At 35.7% G+C, this 23681-nt stretch overlaps 1 protein-coding gene across 4 annotated transcripts in view; it reads left to right on the top strand.

The window, feature by feature from the left end:
- Nmdar2 (glutamate ionotropic receptor NMDA type subunit 2) overlaps nt 1-23681 on the top strand; it is a 545795-nt gene that overhangs the window by 505420 nt on the left and 16694 nt on the right. For all 4 annotated transcript variants that reach the window (XM_073976408.1, XM_073976409.1, XM_073976410.1 and 1 more), the window contains 3 exons: nt 3177-3328; nt 3428-3935; nt 4019-4123. In XM_073976408.1, the coding sequence (XP_073832509.1) occupies nt 3177-3328; nt 3428-3935; nt 4019-4123 (765 nt within the window). The remainder of the gene's footprint in view (nt 1-3176; nt 3329-3427; nt 3936-4018; nt 4124-23681) is intronic.

The following is a 23681-nucleotide window of genomic DNA, read 5'->3' as shown; positions in this document are numbered from 1 at the left end:
AAATCCGAAATGCGAGAAAAAAACTGTTGGTGTGAACAGTGTTTGAAATACATGTTGTAAAAAATATGATGCAAAATACCGCTGAAACAACATGAAGTAAGCATTTTAGAGTTTCAGAATGTTCTGAAGAATTGCTGAGAACTTTATTTGGAAGATTTTTGCAAAAGGTTATGTGGTTCAACTTCCAATAGTTTAACTGATACTGACCAGAATTTCACCAATTATGTAAAATTTTCTATATTTTATTGATTTTGATGCCCTAGATGGGATTTTTCTTATGTGGTCTGTTCAAAAGATAAGTTCTACTAGTCTAGGGCTACAATATTGTCAAAGACAGCAAGGCCAAATTCCTAATTGTTTCTGAGATAAAGGCCCGATAAACGCAAAAAAAAAACTGTAGTTTTAGCCCGGTTTAGATGAGGCCATAAAATCCGAACTGGATCTGGCAGGACGAAACACTACTAAGGTTTTTGTAGTCCCCAATATGTACTTTGAAAAAATGCATACTAGAGGTGGTTTGCATTTTCAGTGTTGCATACTGTTAGCATTCACATGGATACAGATTAGGCCGGGGCGATTTGTATGGAAGGAAAAAAAAACTTTAATGGGCCCTTTGCATTTCTGATTCCTGGGATTGAACTGAGCAAAAAAGTCCACTAGAGAATAGGTAAATGCCTAGACAGAAATTATGAATTCTCTAACACATCGCAAAAGCATTGGAACGTTCATTCAGGCAGTTTTGAAAACTTTTCGAAAAATGTCGATAAGTGGCACTGTGCTACAAAAGTTGACCAGAAAAATATTCCATCGTTCTGATGCAAAATTATATCGTGTTGGGATCCATGGACAACGTCAATGCCTTTAGTTCGTATGTGTCACTTCATTTAATTTTTTTATTACGATAAAAGTAGTGAAAATCTGGGTTTCTTACATTTTCGAATTTAAACGTACATATCTTCTTTTTTTCACAACGGATTTCTATTGATACTTCTTCCTTTTAAAGGGGTGAATAATATCTTTCGAACAAGTTATAATTTTTTAATAGGTTAACAAATGGCTAAGTTATAGTGGGTTAAGTCTGAAAACCCCTACAAAAAAACTATAACTGTGTTCGATCGAAAATCTCAATGGTTTGGCAGTTACATGCCAAAATGCCTAAAAACCGTGGATAAAAACCTTAAAGTCAAAATCGGGAGGCTCGATTTTCACCGTAGACCTATGCTCTAGTGGACTTTTTTGCTCAGTTCAATCTCAGGAATCAGAAACGCAAAGGCCCCGTTAAGGTTTTCAAATCGCCCCGGCCTAATACAGATGCTATAAACACCTGTCGTGTCTCGGAGTACATATGTATACCATCAATAGTAGCTGAAGGACGTCAGCTGCGACAACAAGCCAAACTAGTTTTGGCACAATTATGGTAGGGATAGTGCAGCCTATCTGCCCAGCATGCGGTACAGGCAAAATATCGATAGTCGGACTATCGTTTTGTTCACAGTCGTAAAGCATTTGTTTATATCAGACCCAGAAGAAATTGTGTTTTAAATTGTTCGCGACAGATAACCCAACTAACTTGTTTTAGTGTCCGACATATTCTTTGTTTTACGACAGCAATCAAAACGATAGTCGAACTCCCGATAGTTTGCCAGCTCTACGAATAGTGTGCTGCACCGTTTGAACTGCTCTGCCAAACCTAATCAACTAACTCAAATAGCTTTGTGGCTACATCACGTTGATGCAGCCACATTCCGAGACCTGGAGCTAGAGCCGGACTAAGCAGTAAAACGAACACATAAACACATCATATGCCGTCATCTGTCATCGAAGCAGAGCAACGCCTGCTATCACGTCAAACTAGAGTGATGGCAGCACAGCGAAGATTAGAACGTTGTAGACACCTAAAGTCGTATAAGGTGCGGATTAATGACCCAATACCAAACACATACACAGCATGGGAATGAATTAGGTCCGCTCGAGTTGTTGTACCCTCCACCATATGGAGGGTATAATTAAATTTGTCATTCCGTTTGTAACACATCGAAATTTTCGTCGGCAAATGGCTAAATTATAGTGGGTTAAGTCTGAAAACCCCTACAAAAAAACTATAACTGTGTTCGATCGAAAATCTCAATGGTTTGGCAGTTACATGCCAAAATGCCTAAAAACCGTGGATAAAAACCTTAAAGTCAAAATCGGGAGGCTCGATTTTCACCGTAGACCTATGCTCTAGTGGACTTTTTTGATCAGTTCAATCTCAGGAATCAGAAACGCAAAGGCCCCGTTAAGGTTTTCAAATCGCCCCGGCCTAATACAGATGCTATAAACACCTGTCGTGTCTCGGAGTACATATGTATACCATCAATAGTAGCTGAAGGACGTCAGCTGCGACAACAAGCCAAACTAGTTTTGGCACAATTATGCTAGGGATAGTGCAGCCTATCTGCCCAGCATGCGGTACAGGCAAACTATCGATAGTCGTACTATCGTTTTGTTCACAGTCGTAATGCATTTGTTTATATCAGACCCAGAAGAAATTGTGTTTTAAATTATTGGCGACTGATAACCCAACTAACTTGTTTTAGTGTCCGACGCATCCTTTGTTTTACGACAGCAACCAAAAGGATAGTCGAACTATCGATAGTTTGCCAGCTCTGCGAATAGTGTGCTGCACCGTTTGAACTGCTCTGCCAAACCTAATCAACTAACTCAAATAGCTTTGTGGCAACATCACGTTGATGCAGCCAACATTCCGAGACCTGGAGATAGAGCCGGACTAAGCAGTAAAACAAACACACAAAAATATCATATGCCGTCACCTGTCATCGAAGCAGAGCAACGCCTGCTATCACGTCAAACTAGAGTGATTGCAGATTAGAACGTTGTAGACACATAAAGTCGTATAAGGTGCGGATTAATGACCCAATACCAAACACATACACAGCATGGTCCGCTCTAGTTGTTGACTCTCTAAAATTGTCCAACATAACTTACTGACTTTTGTTTCGATTCTCGCTGGGCTCTGTGACATCAAGTTACCAAATTTAGTAATTTAAGCTCAGAGGAGCCAATCGCAGATAATTGAAAATGGATTTTATCCATGCCTTTTATATGTTTTCGTTGATACAATAACAAAACAAAAGATTTCATATTTTACACAAACGTTTTTTTTCTAATTTCAGATACAACAAATCCAGTGTAGCCGATGGCGTTGCAGCGGTACTAAATGGCAACTTAGATGCCTTCATTTATGATGGCACAGTCCTAGACTATTTGGTGGCCCAGGATGAAGATTGTCGACTGATGACGGTGGGCAGTTGGTATGCCATGACAGGTAAACAAACAACACAAAAAAACAAGACAACTTCAAATTTAATTGGCACTTATTCACCTCTCCTTCGTCTTCCTCCACCTCTTCTATTTCTCCTTTTAGGCTATGGCCTGGCCTTTAGTCGTAATTCAAAATACGTCCAAATGTTCAATAAACGTTTATTGGAATTTCGAGCAAATGGTGATCTGGAACGTTTACGTCGCTATTGGATGACGGGGACATGTCGACCGGGTAAACAAGAGCATAAATCATCTGATCCCCTGGCATTGGAACAATTCTTGTCGGCATTTTTGTTACTGATGGCGGGTATATTGCTGGCAGCTTTGTTGTTACTGCTCGAACATGTCTACTTTAAGTATATACGAAAACGTATTGCGAAAAAAGACGGCGGCCATTGTTGTGCTTTAATTTCACTGTCGATGGGTAAATCGTTGACATTTCGTGGTGCTGTTTATGAGGCAACGGAAATACTGAAGAAACATCGCTGTAATGATCCCATATGTGATACACATCTGTGGAAGGTGAAACATGAACTGGATATGACAAGGCTGAGGGTGCGTCAGCTGGAAAAGGTGATGGATAAACATGGCATTAAAGCGCCACAATTAAGGTGAGAAGTAGTATTAAATTAGTTGCGAACTAATTTAAAACAATGTTTTTGATTTTCGCTTTTCTGCTAATCTCCTCTTTCAGACTTGCCTCCTCCTCAGATTTACTAAATCATCATCACTTAAAAGAACGCCCGCCTTTGATGGGAAATTTAAGTTTAGCTGCCAGTGCCCAAGATTTATACAGGTGGTAAGTTTGTCGTTTTTCCAACCCTACCCCAAACACAAACAAATCAACACAAATATAATTGTAGCCTCACCAGCCATAGTCAAACAGCATGCCACCAACTAAACTACCAACCAACCAACTAGTCAATCCACAATCCCACACCCTCTTAACAATACCCATACTAATAATCATTGTACACCCAGTTAATTAAAGGTTCCAAACCAAGTTCCACCCAAGCAATCAACCAACCACATAAAATATCCTCTTCTACGAGTTCTTTGGAATAAACGTAATATTTATATACGTAGCAATAGCTTCTCCAACCCTATTTTCTTTGTTGTATAAAGTATCCACCACCAGCACTGTTGTTGAAAACCTTGATCTGACCTCACCCTTTTAGCATGTTGTAAAAATTCATTCCCCCCTCTCCGTCCAATAATTATTAGATTGTAACCGCAATCTTTTTAATTCGTTTTTAATTAACAGCTAAAATAAACAACAAAATTTATAATTTTTAATTGTTTTCCAATTTCCGTTTCCTTTACGTCGTTCGTTCGTACGTACGTCCATGAGGTGGAAGTTAGTCGAAGTGAAAAAAGTGAAGTGTGGTAAAATTTACACAAATACATTAACAACAATAACATTTTCACACTATTGGTTTACTTTTTTTGTTTTCTTATCGAACTATTGATCCATTTGCCATAATTTTAAGAAGTTTGAACCTAACATAACGAGCAAACATTTGGGAGCCGAATAACCCATTGCAAAGTAATTTAAACAAACTTTCTTTCAGAAAGGGTCTATAGAACCACCTTTTCTTTCAGAAAGGGTCTATAGAAGCACCCTTTCTTTTAGGTCTATAGAAGCACCCTTTCTTTCAGAAAAGGTCAACAGAAGCACCCTTTCTTTCAGAAAAGGTCAACAGAAGCACCCTTTCTTTCAGAAAAGGTCAACAGAAGCACCCTTTTATTTCAGAAAAGGTCAACAGAAGCACCCTTTCTTTCAGAAAAGGTCAACAGAAACACCCTTTCTTTCAGAAAAGGTCAACAGAAGCACCCTTTCTTTCAGAAAAGGTCAACAGAAGCACCATTTCTTTCAGAAATGGTCAACCGAAGCACCCTTTCTTTCAGACAAGGTCAACAGAAGCACCCTTTCTTTCAGAAAAGGTCAACAGAAGCGCAGAAAAGGTCAACAGAAGCACCCTTTCTTTCAGAAAAGGTCAACAGAAGCACCCTTTCTTTCAGAAAAGGTCAACAGAAGCACCCTTTCTTTCAGAAAAGGTCAACAGAAGCACCCTTTCTTTCAGAAAAGGTCAACAGAAGCACCCTTTCTTTCAGAAAAGGTCAACAGATGCACCCTTTCTTTCAGAAAAAGTCAACAGAAGCACCCTTTCTTTCAGAAAAGGTCAACAGAAGCACCCTTTCTTTCAGAAAAGGTCAACAGAAGCACCATTTCTTTCAGAAAAGGTCAACAGAAGCACCCTTTCTTTCAGAAAAGGTCAACAGAAGCACCCTTTCTTTCAGAAAAGGTCAACAGAAGCACCCTTTCTTTCATAAAAAGTCAACAGAAGCACCATTTCTTTCAGAAAAGGTCAACAGAAGCACCCTTTCTTTCCGAAAAGCTCAACAGAAGCACCCTTTCTTTCCGAAAAGCTCAACAGAAGCACCCTTTCTTTCATAAAAGGTCAACAGAAGCACCCTTTCTTTCAGAAAAGGTCAACAGAAGCACCCTTTCTTTCAGAAAAGGTCAACAGAAGCACCCTTTCTTTCAGAAAAGGTCAACAGAAGCAACCTTTCTTTCAGAAAAGGTCAATAGAAGCACCCTTTCTTTCAGAAAAGGTCAACAGAAGCACCCTTTCTTTCAGAAAAGGTCAACATAAGCACCCTTTCTTTCAGAAAAGGTCAACAGAAACACCCTCTTTTTCAGAAAAGGTCAACAGAAGCACCTTCTCAGACTGTAAAATAATGGCTATTTCTTTAAAATTTTATAAGGCAAAATCACCCATTTTAGTCATTACTTACTTACTCACGGTGCGTCTGAACCAACTTTAAATGGAAAGCTCTTACACCTGGAAAGTTTTTGGGGATTCTGAAACTACAACGTTCATAGACGAGAAAATTCAAAAAACAAAAATAAAATAAAATAAACTAAAAAATAATAAAATAAATAAATAAATAAATAAAACAAAATAAAATAAAAAAATAAAATAAAATAAAATAAAATAAAATAAAATAAAATAAAATAAAATAAAATAAAATAAAATAAAATAACATAAAATAACATAAAATAAAATAAAATAAAATAAAATAAAATAAAACAAAATAAAATAAAATAAAATAAAATAAAATAAAATAAAATAAAATAAAATAAAATAAAATAAAATAAAATAAAATAAAATAAAATAAAATAAAATAAAATAAAATAAAATAAAATAAAATAAAATAAAATAAAATAAAATAAAATAAAATAAAATAAAATAAAATAAAATAAAATAAAATAAAATAAAATAAAATAAAATAAAATAAAATAAAATAAAATAAAATAAAATAAAATAAAATAAAATAAAATAAAATAAAATAAAATAAAATAAAATAAAATAAAATAAAATAAAATAAAATAAAATAAAATAAAATAAAATAAAATAAAATAAAATAAAATAAAATAAAATAAAATAAAATAAAATAAAATAAAATAAAATAAAATAAAATAAAATAAAATAAAATAAAATAAAATAAAATAAAATAAAATAAAATAAAATAAAATAAAATAAAATAAAATAAAATAAAATGAAATAAAACAAAATAAAATGAAATAAAATAAAAAAATAAAATAACATAAAATAAAATAAAATAAAATAAAATAAAATAAAATAAAATAAAATAAAATAAAATAAAATAAAATAAAATAAAATAAAATAAAATAAAATAAAATAAAATAAAATAAAATAAAATAAAATAAAATAAAATAAAATAAAATAAAATAAAATAAAATAAAATAAAATAAAATAAAATAAAATAAAATAAAATAAAATAAAATAAAATAAAATAAAATAAAATAAAATAAAATAAAATAAAATAAAATAAAATAAAATAAAATAAAATAAAATAAAATAAAATAAAATAAAATAAAATAAAATAAAACAAAATAAAATAAAATAAAAAAAATAAAATAAAATAAAATAAAATAAAACAAAATAAAATAAAATAAAATAAAATAAAATAAAATAAAATAAAATAAAATAAAATAAAATAAAATAAAATAAAATAAAATAAAATAAAATAAAATAAAATAAAATAAAATAAAATAAAATAAAATAAAATAAAATAAAATAAAATAAAATAAAATAAAATAAAATAAAATAAAATAAAATAAAATAAAATAAAATAAAATAAAATAAAATAAAATAAAATAAAATAAAATAAAATAAAATAAAATAAAATAAAATAAAATAAAATAAAATAAAATAAAATAAAATAAAATAAAATAAAATAAAATAAAATAAAATAAAATAAAATAAAATAAAACAAAATAAAACAAAATAAAACAAAATAAAATAAAATAAAATAAAATAAAATAAAATAAAATAAAATAAAATAAAATAAAATAAAATAAAATAAAATAAAATAAAATAAAATAAAATAAAATAAAATAAAATAAAATAAAATAAAATAAAATAAAATAAAATAAAATAAAATAAAATAAAATAAAATAAAATAAAATAAAATAAAATAAAATAAAATAAAATAAAATAAAATAAAATAAAAAGATCAAAGTTCACATTTTTAGGGTTTTACGATTAACTAACTTTAAACGAAAGCCGCTTACACCTGGGAAGTTTTTGCGGGTTCTGAAAAATCAATTTTCGGCGTTGAGAAAAATCTAAAAACAAGAACAAATCGCTGGAGGGATTTTTAAATAAATTGAGGTCAACGTTTAATTTTTATACCCACCAAAGTATTTAGGGTATATTAAGTTTTTTACTTACTTAGCTGGCCCATTACAGAACATTTGTTCCATAGGCCGAACTAAGAAAATATCTCCAATTCTCTCTAATTCACTCAGGAATACCGCGCCTTTTCATCTCTTCACACACTTGCTTGCGCCATCTATTCTTTGGCCTGCCAATTATGCGTGCACCGCCAAGCGGCTCATATTTATAAGCCTTTTTAGCGGGTTCATCTTCTCCCATTCTTATGATATGGCCTAGCCAACGCAATCGATACGTTTAAGTATACTGATGTCGTTGTATAGCAGATACAGCTCGTGGTTCATACGACGTCGATATTCACCGTCAACGCAGATTGATCCGTAGATCTTTCGAAGAATTTTTCTCTCAAACACGCCAAGCACTGCCTTATCTGCTTACGCAAGTACCCAGGTTTCGGAACCATACATCAGCACGGGTGGTATCAGTGTTTTGTAAAGCGTTATTTTATTTATATTTTTGTTTGACGAGTTGTAGCTTTCTTTTTGAAGTGCTTACTTAAACCAAAGTAGTATTTGTTGGCCAATACAATTTCTCTTTTTATTTCTCAACTGATGTCGTTTGTTGTGTTTACGGCGGTGCCGAGGTATACTAAGTCTTTTACTACCTCCAAATTATAGGAACCAACTTCAACAGTTGGTCCGAGCTCTATGGACTCACTGGGCGTCGACACCAACAATTTTGTCTTTTCGCCGTTTTCCGCCAGACCCACTTTAGCAGATTCTACTTCGAATTTCATAAAGGTATCGGTATTCTAGCAGGATGTTGAAAAGATCACACCAAATGCTGTATCCTTGCCTGAAACCCCTTTTTGGTACAAAACTCTTCGGAGAGGTTCTTTCCTATTTTAACTGAAGAACTTGTGTCAGTTAGAGTCATTTTACAAAGACGAATGAGCTTTGCGGGGATATCAAATTCAGACATGGCTTGGAATACCTTTGAACGTAACGGGCTGCCAAAAGCTGCTTTATAATCGACAAAAAGGTGGTATGTGTCGATCTGCATCTCTTGGGTCTTCTCCAGGATTTGCCGCAGGGTAAATATCTGGTCAATGGTGGACTTGCCAGGTCTAAAGCCCCATTGGTATGGTCCAATTATTTCGTTGACCATGGGCTTTAGTCGTTCGCACAATATCCCTGACACTATATTGTAGGCGATAGGGAGAACACTTATGCCCCTATAGTTAGAGCATACAGTCTTATCTCCCTTCTTGTGGACGGGCCACAGGATACTCAGGTTCCAATCGTCGGGTACTCGTTCTTCATGCCACATGGTGCTAACTTGCTGATGAATACACCTTATCAGCATGTCGCCTCCGGTTTTGAACGGCTCAGCTGGTAAGCCATCGGCTCCTGCTGCCTTATTATTCTTCAGCCGGTTTATTGCTGTATTTACCTCATCTTGGCTGGGCGGTATACATTCAGTACCATCTTCTGGGATTGGGTCTATGGTATCTTCGTCGTCTTCGCTACTATTGGATACCAACAGTTTGAAAAAATGCTCTTTCCATATCCTTAGCTGTTACCAGATTACCTTGCTGGTCTCTACAGGAGAATGTGCCAGTTCCAAAGCCATCAGTTTGATACTTGACTCTTTGGTAGAATTTTCGGACTTCATTCTGATTCCTGTACATCAAGATTTTTTCACACTCCCTCTTTTCCATTTCTCTCTTTTTCTTGCGGAAATGTCGTTTCTCCTCTCTCCTTTTCTCCCAATATCTCTCTCGTGCGCTACGCGTTGCTACTGATTGTAAAGTAGCCCTATATGCCGCATTTTTCTTATCGGTAGCAGCACGACACTCCTCGTGATAGAATGGATTCCTTGGTGGAGTTCTCTGGTATCCAAGTACTGATTTTGCGGCTGTTTGCATGGAGTGGGCAATGTTTTGCCATTGTCCTGATATCTTACCGGGACGATCTTACCTTGTCTTCAGTGGGGGCATGAGCGCAAATAAAGCTAATGTTGAAAAATTTTGCATTTAATGAATTGCAGCGAGTCTTTCATTCATTTACTGGGATGAAGCTGAAGACCAGGTGTTTTAACCTCCGACCAACTACAAATCCGCAACCATACTCATGCTTTGTGTCATGGCAGCTATAATACAGTGCGTCACCTTTAGGTGTTGTTGTGAGGCCTTTCCCATTCCATCGTATTTCCTGTATGGCAGTAATGTCGGCCTTGTACTTTTTAAGTACATCTGCCAATGCGTAAACTGCACCTTGCCTTTAAAGAGTGCGAAAATTCCAGTTGCAGATTCGCAGATCATGATCCTTAAAACGTTTGCGGGGGTCGTCAACTTTTGAGGGATTTGTTTTTCTTTTCTTTTATTTTTTCATAGTAGACAGCTTTTTCTAGCGGAGGGTTACTAACCCTGCGCCCAAACCCAAGCTTTTAACGTTCTTATGGGTGAACGCGCGGCACATATTAGCTCACTACCCCAGGTGACACCACGGGGAGGTCAGTGTCCACTTGAGATGAAAGAGGGACCAAGATAAAATTCTGAAACATCAATTTTCGACGATGAGAAAAATCTATAAACAAGAAAAAAATCGCTGGAGGGATTTTTAAATAAACTGCGGTCAAAAGTTAAATTTTTATACCCTCCACCATAGTATGGAGGGTATATTAAGTTTGTTTTTCCGTTTGTAACGCATTGAAAAAATCATTTGCCACCCTATAAAGTATATATATTCTTGATCAAGGTAAAATTCTGAGTCGATCTGTGCATGTCCGTCCTCCTGTGGTAATTACTCTAGCATCCACAAAAATTAAGATAGGACGCTGAAATTTTGGGAAGATGCGTCTTTTGTTTGCAGGCAGGTCAAGTTCGATTACTCACTTTTGAGATTTAAGGCTACTTTATGCTCCAGATATGCATCAGACCCAATACTTAATAAAAATATTTGTTTAAACTACGTTGCCGTTTCTCCAGATCTCTTGTTCTCCAACTAGAAATAAATCTAACATCTACTTAGTTTCGTTTCAATATTTTATTATATTCCTATTCAAATAATTTATACATACATGTAAAGTAAAACTTCCTTTAACAAAATTTTCTTCAAAAAGTAATTAGCAAATGTTGCCAAAAACCAAAATAAATATTATCTCGCATTCTCAGACGTAAGCAACAAACAAATAAGTGAAATAAATTTCAATAACTACATGCTACAACCCCAAGCAAAATGCGAAGCATATACATACATACATATGTATGTATGTAGACTCAGAAAAATGTATAGACACGCAAACTATTTTCTATAAACTAACTTTTACTAATTAAATGCCTGGCTCAATAATTTGTTATGAGATTGAAGTAATTTATTCTTGGAAATCAATTTCAAAAAATAAAATTACAAAGTGTGGATACATAGTAAAATTATATATAAACAAGTAAAAAGTTGTTAAGTTCGGTCGGGCCTAACTTTTTATACCCTTCATAATAAATTAATCTGAACTAAAATAGAATAATTGCCTAAATTACACTATACAACACTGAAAATACAAACAACTTCCAGTACGCATTTTCTGAAAGTACATATTTAGACGGTTTTGTAGTCTGGTAGGGTTTTGTCCTGTCAGATCCAGTTCGGATTTTATGGCCTCATCTAAACCGGGCTAAATCTACACTTTTTTGCATTTATCAGCCCTTTATCTCAGAAACGAATAGGAATTTGGCCTTGCTGTCTTTAGCAATATTGTAGCCCTAAACTAGTAGAACCCACATAAGAAAAATTTGATCTAGGACATCAAAATCTATAAAATATAGAAAATTTTACATAATTGCTGAAATTCTGGTCAGTATCTGCTAAACTGTTGGGAGTTGAACTAAGTAACCTTTTGCAAAAATCTTCCAAATAAAGTTATCAACAATTCTTTAGACCATTCTGAAACTCTAAAATGCTTACTTCATGTTGTTTCAGCGGTATTTTGCATCATATCTTTTACAACACGTATTTCCAACACAGTTCACACCAACTTTTTTTTCGCATTTCGGATTTCACTACATTATTGACATTTTTATTAAATCGTTGTTGAAAAATGTACTGAAAACAAGGGCATAGAGGCATTTTACAACAATGACATGTTCTGAAGAGTTGTGTATTACATTCCAGGGAATATTTTTCCAAAAGAAAATATTCAGAAAAAATTAAAGGTTTTGCAGATACGGTGCGAAATGTATAAAAATTGTGGAATTTTTGAATATATTTTGAAATTTGAGGCAATAAATGTAGTTTTTCTAGTTTATTATTTCTCTAAATATTTTATTCTTGACCTTAACTACAAATTTGCTTCAGAGGTCAGAAGAATAGAGATATAGCCCCGAATATCTTTAAAAACTCAAAACTTGGGTCTGTACTTTCAAAAAATCCACAGTTCGAATTGTTTGCACAAGATCACCTCAAAAAAGATGCACAGTGTTATCTAGTCTAAAAAATGTTTTCAATGAGGTGGTACCTTTGTTTATATGGGGGGCTATATCAATGTGGCGGCCTATGGTCACAATTTTTGGTGGAAAAGTTTTGTGACTGCAGGGAACCTAAAACGTCAAATTGCGGGTAGTTCTATCAAAGAATGTAGCTGAAACCCACAATACACCGAAAATCAGGAGGTACCGTTATATGAGGGCTATACTAAAAAATGGACCTTTGTTTTTTTTATAAAGAAGTTTCGTGACCACTGGGAATCTCAAATGTCAAATTAAAGATAGCTCGGTTAAAACATAAAGCTAAAATCCTCAAAATACTGAAAATCGGGAGGTATCGTTATATGAGGGCTGAACAACAACATGAACCTATATTGACGATTTTTGGCGGAGAACTTTCGTGACTCAAATGTCAAATTACAGATAAAAATTGTAAGATGAAAAATTGTTCAGGATAAAAATTGTAGCTGAAATCCCCAAAACACCGAAAACCGCGAGGTTATATGACCGGGGGCTATATCAAAACATTGACTTATGCTGATGGTTTTTGGAGGATAAATTTAGTGACTCAAATGTCAAATTTCAGCTAGTTCGGTTAAAAATTGTAGCTAAAATACTTAAAATACCGAAAATGGGGAGATACCGCTGTATGGGGGCTATACCAAAACATGGACCTATATTGACGATGTTAGGCAGAGAAGTTCCGGGTAAAAATTGTAGCTAAAATTCTCCAAATGCCGAAAATTAGTATCAAACAAGTAAAAAAGTATCAGTCGGCTTTGCCGACAGAGATATACCCTCAGCCTGTGTATATTGAAACAATTTTTTCCCAAAAAACGTGTGTATTTAGGGGGTTTTAAAAATTTTGGGCTTTGAACTGACAAAAATGTTGATTAAGATTAAAGATTTGCGGAGGAGATACTAAAAGGAAAGGATCGACATTGACCATTATGGAAGTGGATCTCCAGCCACTACATATTGTGCCTATGGGGTTTTACACACTTCGAGCTCTTTGCTCTAGAAGTATGGACTTGCCCCTGAAAAAAAAACTTTTACCATCGTAATTAAGGCAGCGAATGCAAGTCGCTTCAACAAAAATCGAAGTGATTCGATATCAGGTCTTAAAGTCTTATCCGAAATTTTGTGTGGGAGGTACCGAATGGAGTAGACAAATATAGTCCATATTTGAACCTGATCTATATCGGGTAGATATATTATGATGTGTAATGTATGGACCAATTCGGCAACTCCCTTCAAAAGTTACCGTACGAACAATTTTTCCGAACATTTTTGAACTTTTGTGGGGGAGGTACCTGAAGGAATGGACCGATATAGCTTATCTTCGAACTTAAACTAAGTTTTGCACAAAATATTACGAAGGCCACATTTTGGACCGAAACGGTAGATCCGTTCGAGAGTTATCTTACGCTCCAACCACCTCACACTGTGTCATAGGGGTTTTTTGCAACTTTCATGCTATTTTCTCAGGAAGTATGGACTTGCCCCTAATGAAACTTGTACCATCCTATGGGGGCAGTGAATGCAAGTTGCTAAAACAAATATCAAAACGATTCGAGAGATGGCCCTAAACTGAACTTTTCCGAAATTTTGTGTGGGAGGTAGCCGAACGAGTGGACTGATTTAGTCTATATTGAAGCCTTATCTAAGTCTGGTACACATTTCAGGATGTGCAAATTATGGACCAAATCGGTTACTCCCTTCAAGAGTTATCGTGCCCACAAATTTTCGAACATTTTCCAACTTTTGTGTGGGAAGGAAGGAGTTGACCGACATAATAATTTTCATCTATTGCCTTCAAGGATAACAATGACATCAAAAATGTCCTTGAAAAATTAAATACTAAAAACTCCTTTAAAAAAAATCCTGCATTTTTTTCAAAAAAAAATATATGTTTTTGAATTTTTGCCTTTTAGGGCCAAGATCATTTTTAATGATGATTTTTTGAAAAAAAAAAAGCGTTTGTCGTGAAGAAAATACATTTCAGCGGGCAAATATCCGCGTAAATTTGCATTTGAAAAACAAAAAGTTCTAGGAAAGAGAAGCCACTACATAGTCGATACGTCCGAAGATCTGCTTCACCACCAGTGAAACCAGGTAACGTAATTTGGTGACTATGTGGGTTCGAGTCCTTGGCTTTCCCTTTTCACTTGCAAATAATTTCCGATCATCAAGCTTAACTCTAAACGAGAAAATTAATAAAAAATCATTAAAAATGATCTTCGCCCTAAAAGGCAAAAATTCAAAAAATAAAAAAACAGGCTGAACCCGGCTGGGATTTGAACCCACGTCCTTGAAAACATATCAAAAAATGTTGTCACGGCGTGTTAGCGTCCAAAGCCAAAACTCATAACTTCAAAGGCATCGCAAAAAAGCGTTTGTCGTGAAGAAAATACATTTCAGCGGCCAAATATCCGCGTAAATGTATAAAACACATTTGCATTTGAAAAACGAAAAGTTCTAGGACAGAGAAGCCACTACATAGTCAATACGTCCGAAGATCTGCTTCACCAACAGTGAAACCAGGTAACGTAATTTGGCGACTATGTGGGTTAGAGTCCTTGGCTTTCCTTTTTCACTTGCAAATAATTTCCGATCATCAAGCTTAACTCTAAACGAGAAAATTAATAAAAAATATATGTTATTATCCTTTATGTAGTGCAACACTTCCCGTAATTTCAATATCCTACCTACAAAACATTTTATTCTATATCATTGTGCAACACGAACAAAATTAAAAAATAAATAAACAAACCTTATGTTGACACCGCAGCATGATAGAAGACCAAAAGGGAATTTGACCTTGACGATTTTGATTTTGAACATGAGGTTTGGTGGATTTTATGCATTCAGAATTAGTTCTTTAAGACAAGAGCTACAACTTTTCCTTTCGAGAGTAAATTAAAATTCTTAGCGATTTAGAAAATATGAGCCGGGCAAAATTATCCCTTTTGACAACAAGGCCTCAGACCTTTGGGGCCCATAACCGCGAAAGTGGAAGCGATGGGGAAAAACTCCGAGACATGTGTCTTCTTATTTTTGGTGTTCTATCATGCTGCGGTGTCAGAATAGGGTTAGTTTATATATTTTTTAATTTTGCTCGTGTCGCACAAGTATTTAAAACATTTTTTTTTTTTTTGCAAAATTTTGTCCTCTGAAATTCGAATGTCTTTTAAAAGGTCAACAGGAAGAGAAAACGAAAAATCTTAAGTGCATTTTAACTCCATTTTTCCTAAAGTTTTAAACGTATATACATAGTCCGGTTCATGTGTAACGCACTTCTTTGAAAATTGTCTGACGGTGTTATTAAGAATTTTCGTTTAACATTTTGCCTTTTCTACCGATAAAACTGTTAAAAGTGATTTTATAAAAGGTATATTGTAATAATACCCCTCAGTAATGTTGGCGACATTTCCTGAGTATTTTAGCCTTGAAAAACTTCTCCACAAGTGGTGTCTTAAGACACGCCGTTCGGACTCGGCGATAAATAGTATGTCCCATATCATTGAGCTAAATATAAATCGGGGTGCACTCATTGATATAAGAGAAGTCTTCCTTGTCCCGTATGGGATGTTGTGGAAAAAAATTTAATATTGTAAGAATTTATTTATTTACATAAATACATACATTCTCTATTTTCTATTAAAGTATAGCAAAATCGTCCTTAAAGACAAATTATGTTTATTATTAATTCGCACCACCATTACCGCATAACAATCACCTTGAAAATATCATATTCATTAAAGAATTATGATGTCCTTATGACAACCGCAGTACAACACTATCACAATCCATCCTTGTTGCTTCCTATTCTTACTTTTGTTTCGTCACTTGACTATAATTGTTACTACGAAACGGAAAATGGTCATTATATGGTTGATGCTGATGCTGCTGTTGTGTCGCCATAATCTAATGTAGCAGAATGAAAATATGATAATGATAGCTGCGGCGCACAGTGGGAAAACATGTATAATTATGAAAAGAATAGCTTTAGATTGACAGTTTTACTTCATATACTGATATATTTGGTCGATTTGTATTTTTTATATATTTTTTGGTATAACTCCCGTAGGGCGGTACCTCCCGATTTATGATATTTTGATGATTTTAGCCGCAATATCTAACTGAAACGGCTGAAATTTGGCATTTAGTCTTCGTTGGTGGTATAAAATATTGCGACAGAGAGTTGTCCACTTTTTGATTTAACCCAAAAAAAAACGGTACCGCTCATTTTTCGGTATTTTTAAAATGTCACCTACATCATCCAACCGAAATGACTGAAATCTGATTTGAATGTACATAATTTATGGCGGAGAGTATAATAAGAGTTCAAAATCACCCTCTTCTGCACTCTTTAGTAATAAAAAGTTGTAAATACCATTACGGTATATCAAAAATACAAAAGATTCCGCAATAATATATTCACAGAATTCACACGTATATCGTAATTTTACAGCTAAAAAAGGTCATCGTTAACATTGACTACCGTTCTGACTACCTATTTCTAATTATTACATATGCCGTCAATATTGCACTATCGTTTCATAGTTTCCTTCAAGTCCATTTTTTGATTTTCTGCACGGTAGATCGGTATTTTTCCCACTGTACGGCGGCGGCAATGGTGATGGCGTTGACAATGACGATGGTGGTGTTGACAATGTTAACGGATGTCATTGTGGTTGTTGTTGTATATCTTCATGGTCCATGGGTGTTGATGGCACCAACAACAATTATTTTGCATTAAATTCCACTCCTTTTTATCTTTGGATTGTGGATATTTCGGCTAGAATTACATGAGAAATTATTACCACCAACACTAAAAACCGCATACTCGTATTCGCATTCATTTAGCCATTTGCAAGGCTTGGACAACACAAACAACAAGGAAAGGAAAGCAAATTTCTGTTAAAAGAGTATATGCTATAAGTCAGGATATAAATTTGTATATTTTGTAGCGTGTGTGAAGCAAAGAAAAAATGATGTATTTAAAGAATATTTAATGTTATAAGGAATGTAAAAGTCCTTCACGAACTTATGTTTGTGGGTTTATTGGGGTCTATAGTTGGCTATTTTTTGATTACGTGGGTGCTACCGCTTCAGGATATATTGGGAGATTTGTTCCCTGTATATTGCATATCCTCACAACGTTTTGCAATCTCACGGCAGCGGGTTCTCTCGTACCGGATGGACCCGGAACCACTCAACATCCGTCTTCCGGCCAGCGTCTGCCGCCTCAGTGTACACATGTTTGTATTTGTATCCTTTTGTTTGTATTGGCAGCAGCATATCCCGGAATACCTCTTCCGGATTCTTTTGGTCCGTGCTGGTGCGGAGAAAAACCCAAAACCAATATATTTTGTGCTCGGTTTGTCACATCCACATATTCACCCACATCCAATCTTCGGTAAGATGCAATGGGTGTCGGTAAGTGGTACATCTAAGGCAGCAATCGGCACCCCTTTACTCGCGAGCAAGCAAAGAGAGTTTCTCTCTCCACTCACACAATGTAACTCATTGAAAAACCATGCACTCACATAATGACAAGCCGTGTTTGTTCAAATTTTTGTTGTTGTGTGGCGCTTGCTGGGACAATGTTGCTCCATGCTGCGTGATCATAGCCCCTAGTGAGTCGTCGTCATCAGATTACGAAACTCCCCCGTAGTCCCCCCAAAAACAAACGCACACGCAGCTATTAACACCAGCCGTTGTTGTTCCACTCCCAGTAAATGCATCCTTTTTGCAATTTAAATGCAATGGACCCCGAAGTAAGATCGAGGAAATAGTGGAATCAGAAGAATATCAAGGTCGCAGCGCAAGCTCAACAACAACTGCGGCTTACAGCGTTGTGGTGGTTACAACGTACTGAGGAAGAATCGCAGCAGAAGTGGAGGTGAAGATTAGCTTTCCTATTACACCAGTCTGTTCAATACAGACCTATCTCGCCTGATCTAACTCTAATGATCCGTACACGGAATGTATGGGGAGGTAGCAGTTAGGTATGTAACTGCCGAGATAGAGTTGTTGAACGTATACATCCAGAACGTATACATAGCCCGCTTTTGGAAGTTCATAACCGTCTTGTCATGGGGGACTTTAATGTGCATCATGAGCTGTGGCATTCGGTCTTCGGAAACGACCAAAGGGGTACAGCGTTTTGCTCGGACGGACCTAGCAGAATTAGAGGCAGATATAACCATCGTGCCTCCTGGTCTGACAAATGACGTCAGCTGGCAACCCGTCATTTCTCTCGGATCAGACCATCAATAAGGACGCAGACCAAGCAGAATTAGAGGAGAGTGCCACAGTTCGCCAGACATAACAATCTTGACACACAAATGACGTCAACTGGAAACTCGTTATTTCTCTCTGATAAGACCATTTCCCCATAATTTTTCCCCATTAGCAGTCGGCCCGATTTCATCACCCTGAACGCCGCAATGGACGAAAGTCCATCATGGGAAAGCTGATTGGCCGAGTTTCAGAGAGTTAACCAATCGCCGCTTCAGAGATCTGCCCAATCCATCTGATGTTCGGGTAGCGGACATTATCACTGCAGCAGCCGCTCGCCATATACCAGCTGGAAGAATACTCGAAGTGATAACAAATTTCCCAGCAAAAGCGAAGGGATTAGTACATGAGCGTGATGAGCTTCGTACAGCCAACCCCAGTGACCCCAGAGTCAGGAAGCTGACCGTGGAAGTTAACAGTTTGTTCGGGGAGCACAAGCGGAACAAATGGTTAAATCATCTGAAGAGTCGCAATATCGGAGTCGGTATAAGTGAATTGTGGGCAACGGTTAAGTCACTCTCGAACTTTGGAAGGAGAGAAAATAGGACCTCAGTCACGTTTGACGATGTTGCGTTGACTGATCTGAAGAGGTGCGCAAGTTATTTTAATCGGCAGTTTGTCGAGCTCCCCCCGGGAGTGACAGGGCGAAGAGAAGAATACAACGTCACATTAGATCTTTTTCTGTCGAGAATGAATCACCACAATTTACAATGGATGATGTTGCGAATGCCATTAGGAAGGCTAAATCATCCAAAGCGTTTAGGCCCTGATGGAATCTCCATGGTAATGCTGAAACAGTTGGATGAGCCGGGAATGGAGTATCTCAATAAAGTTCTCAACTTGTCGCTATTCACCGTAATTTTTCCCAAAGTCTGGAAAATGTGAAGAGTGGTGATTTGGTGTAGAAGTTTCTATTACTCCTAGGATGTTTGGTATTGCAAACAGGCTATATCGGTCCACGTTTTGATATAGCCCTCATAGAACGGAACCTCCCGATTTTCGGTATTTTCAAGTTTATAGCTAAATTATCCCACCGAAATGGCTGAAATTTGGCATTTAGTCTTCGTTGACGCTATAAAACATTACCCCAGAATTTTGTCTGTATAGGTCCGCGCCTTTATATAGCCCCATAGGACGGTACCTCCCGATTTTCGGTATTTTCAAGTTTTAGCTTCATTATTCCACCAAAATAGCTGAAATTTGGTATTTAGTCTTCGTTAGGGCTACAAAACATTCCCCCAGAATTTTGTCTGTATAGGTCCACGCCTTTATATAGCCCCCATAGAACGGTACCTCCCGATTTTCGGTATTTTTAAGGTTTTAGTTTCATTATCCTACAAAAATGACTGACATTTGGTACGTAGTCTTCTTTAGGGGTATAAAACTTTCCCCCAGAATTTTGTCGGTATCGGTCCACGCCTTCATATAGCCCCCATAGAACGGTACCTCCCGATTTTTGGTATTTTGAAGGGTTTAGCTTCATTATCACACCGAAGTGGCTAAAATTTGGTACTTAGTCTACGTTGGTGATATAAAACTTTCCCCCAGAACTTTGTCGGTATCGGTCCATGCCTTCATATAGCCCCCATAGAATGGTACCTCCCGATTTTCGGTTTTTTGAACGTTGTGGCCTCAATATTCCACCGAAATGGCTGAAATTTTGTATTTAGACTTTATTGGGGGTACTCAAACTAAATTTGTCGGTATAGGTCCACGCCTTCATATAGCCCCCATGGAAAGGTACCTCCCGATTTTCCGTATTTTGAAGGTTGTGGCTTCAATATTCCACCAAAATGGCTGACATTTGGTATTTAGTCTTCAATGTGATATAAAACTGTTCGCCAGACATTTGTCTGTACAGGTCCACGATTTCATATTGCCTCATTTCCGACTAAAATTCGTCGGTATAGGTCCGCGTTTCGATATAGCTCACTTAGAACGGTACCTCCCGATTTTCGTAATACTGAAGATTGTGACGTCAATATCCCACCGAAATGGCTGAAATTCGTTATTTAGTCTTCCAAGAGTTAGAAAATATTCCAGAAGAGTATTATCAGTGTAGGTCCACGTCTTCCTATATCCCCGCAGAAGCGTACTTCTTGATTTTCGGTATTTTTTAATTTTTTGCCACATTTTTTGCCGAAATATAGAAAGTTTGGTATTTAGTCTAAAAACTTTCCATCAGAAATTTGTCGGTATAGATCGACGTTTTGAAATAGCCTCCATAGAACGATGCCTCACATTGTTTACAGAAATTGCTGAAATTTAGTATTAAGTCTTTTTCATACACGAAAAGAAACTAATTATTCCATTTTACTTCAATACAACTTGTGGTGGAGGGTATAACAAGTTCGGTCCGGCCGAACTTAACGCCGTTCTTACTTGTTTATAGTTACCTACAAAAATCTGTAAAAAGTTTTCATAAATATTTTCAAAGATGACATCTTTTTCCTCTGAGTCACCCTAATACACGTTAACCATTAAATGTGACTTCTAGCATTCGAAGAAGCCTTTACGACGTCATCTACATAATAAAGATACCGTATATACTGTAGGTTTTATATTAAACGTTATCTTTATGATAATTAACTTCATTTTGTTTTGGTTTTTTTGTCGTTGTCCGCTTTAGCTTCTTCTTCTTCTGCTTCTTAACTGCAATAGCAATTACGGGAATAACGGAAATAGTTTATAGCCACTTCAAAAGGCACTATTTCTGTCGTCAGCAGCAATGAGTTGTGTGAGTGAGTGTGTGTGTGAGAGAGAGAAGAGTTTGTTTGTTGTCGTCACAACAAACTTAGCTCAAAAATTAATTAAGTTAAATTTTTTAAAGTGATTTCCCCTGTTTACTCCCTCCCAATGTTATACATTGTCCGATTTTCTTGATAATTGACCCAGATCCAGATAAAGTGGGCTAAAAATAAAGTCATTTTCTAAGAACGCAAATGACGTAAAAAAACCAAACCAAATAGTCCGGTCAAAATAGACATTGAAATAGCAAAAATTCCCACAAAGCTGAATTTTGGTGGAGAGCTAGGGTTTGCCATTAGAAGCAACGTCCTAAAAGTCCCCATCGATCCCATGTGTGCAAAAAAAATTATTCGGGGTCAAAGGTCAAAATTTAAGGGTTTTTAGGTTTTCAGATTTATTTTTTGAAAACGGTTGATCTAATCAAAAAGTGACTAAAGTAAATATTGTAGACAGAAAAATTATCTACAAGTTTGACCCTTACAATTTTTTCTTAGAAGGAACCATTCTTGAGATATAGCTGTTCTAAAAAACACATGGTTTTTATGCACTTATAAGGGAAATATGCACATATTCAGACGGACCGGCTAAAATAAGCGAAGTAATCGGGTCTGTCCCCCCAAAAAACATATATTTTCTTGAAGAGCGAAATTATAGCTATCTTCTAAAACAAATTCCAACAAAATCGGAGTGTGTTTAGTAGAGTTATTCAATGTTAGAGTCATTTTGTGCAAAAATAGCCCATTTAACCCACATGTATAATCGAAAGCCCAACGGGAACGACCCCAACGAAAACTCTCCGATTTTTTTCAAGTTTTGTCCGAAGGTAGGGTTTGTTGCACTGATTACGGAAATGTATAATTTTCAACGGTTGCGGATCCGGTTCGCCGGTTATTAGACCCGAAAAGCCAAATTTAAAAACCGGGTTAGACCCGGTTCTACTGAACCGATTACTGCAAAGTGGATATCGTTTGAAAGCTTACGAAAGTATCTAACACATAGTGTCGTTACTTTAACCGATTCGCCTCATAATGTACTTACACGGCTAATTTTTTATTTGACCTTTAGATCGAGATATCTCGAAAATGGTAACTCTTTTTTAAGAATCATAAGGACCAATCTTGTAGACAATTATTGAATCTACAACTTTTACTTTAGCGGTCTTTTGCTAAGTATTACCGTTTTTGAGAAAAATTAAAAAAACTGAATAATGCCTCCAAAAATGACCTTTGACCCCGAATAACTTGTTTTGCACACATGGGATCGATGGGGACTTTTAGGACGTTGCTTCTAATGGCCAACCCTAGCTCTCCACCAAAATTCAGCTTTGTGGGAATTTTTGCTATTTCCCCCTTATACGCATGTCTATTTTGACCGGACTAAAATGCCAAGTTGTTTACCAAATGTAATTGTTTGAATAGCATCTTCATAACAAAAGGATTAGTTTGTTTGTGTGTGTTTTGTGTGTATGCGTGTGTGTGGGAGAGACTTGAAGATAATCAAGGCCATATTCAGAAAAATATTAAGGAGATGTTTTTCTGTGTGTAAAATATTAAAAGGAAAGTTAAAACAAAAGAAAATTTGCTTGAGGGAGAATTTGTTTGTTTCGTTAATGGAATGTTTTTGTGTTTTGAAAACTAATCTTTGAGAGGTATTATTTATATTTATTTATAAAAAAGAAAAGAAATTATTTTATTTATAATTAGAATTATAAATAGAATATTGATTTTAAACATTTTTATGGGTTAACGAAATTATTTCCCAGGAACATTGTACACTGCAGTCTTATGATATTTTTGGGCGGAATACAATCAGAGTACGACGCCATTTATAGGGGAATTTCATTCGGTTTATCAACATTATCTAATCTTAGTAGAAGCGTTTTCATTCACCGTTCAAAATGTTGAGCTATAAATTTGCTCGGAAAGCGCTGTACCCTAGGATGGAATGCCAAAGCGCATGCCAAAGCATTGAAGTTCCCTAGCACCAGACTGTTATTGCCTTCCAATAGCGAACTAATGTCGGGCTTATAACGCAAGGCACAGCTATTCATCGCCCACATGTACATTCAGCAACTCCACCTCGGCAGTCCCACACTTTACTGCTACTCCCATACACTC

Source organism: Musca autumnalis, unplaced genomic scaffold, assembly GCF_047663935.1.
Source record: "Musca autumnalis isolate F117 unplaced genomic scaffold, ASM4766393v1 scaffold_3, whole genome shotgun sequence".
Classification (NCBI taxonomy): domain Eukaryota; kingdom Metazoa; phylum Arthropoda; class Insecta; order Diptera; family Muscidae; genus Musca; species Musca autumnalis.
The sequence above is the reverse complement of the archived record's forward strand: the minus strand, read 5'-3'. Positions and strand labels throughout refer to the sequence as shown.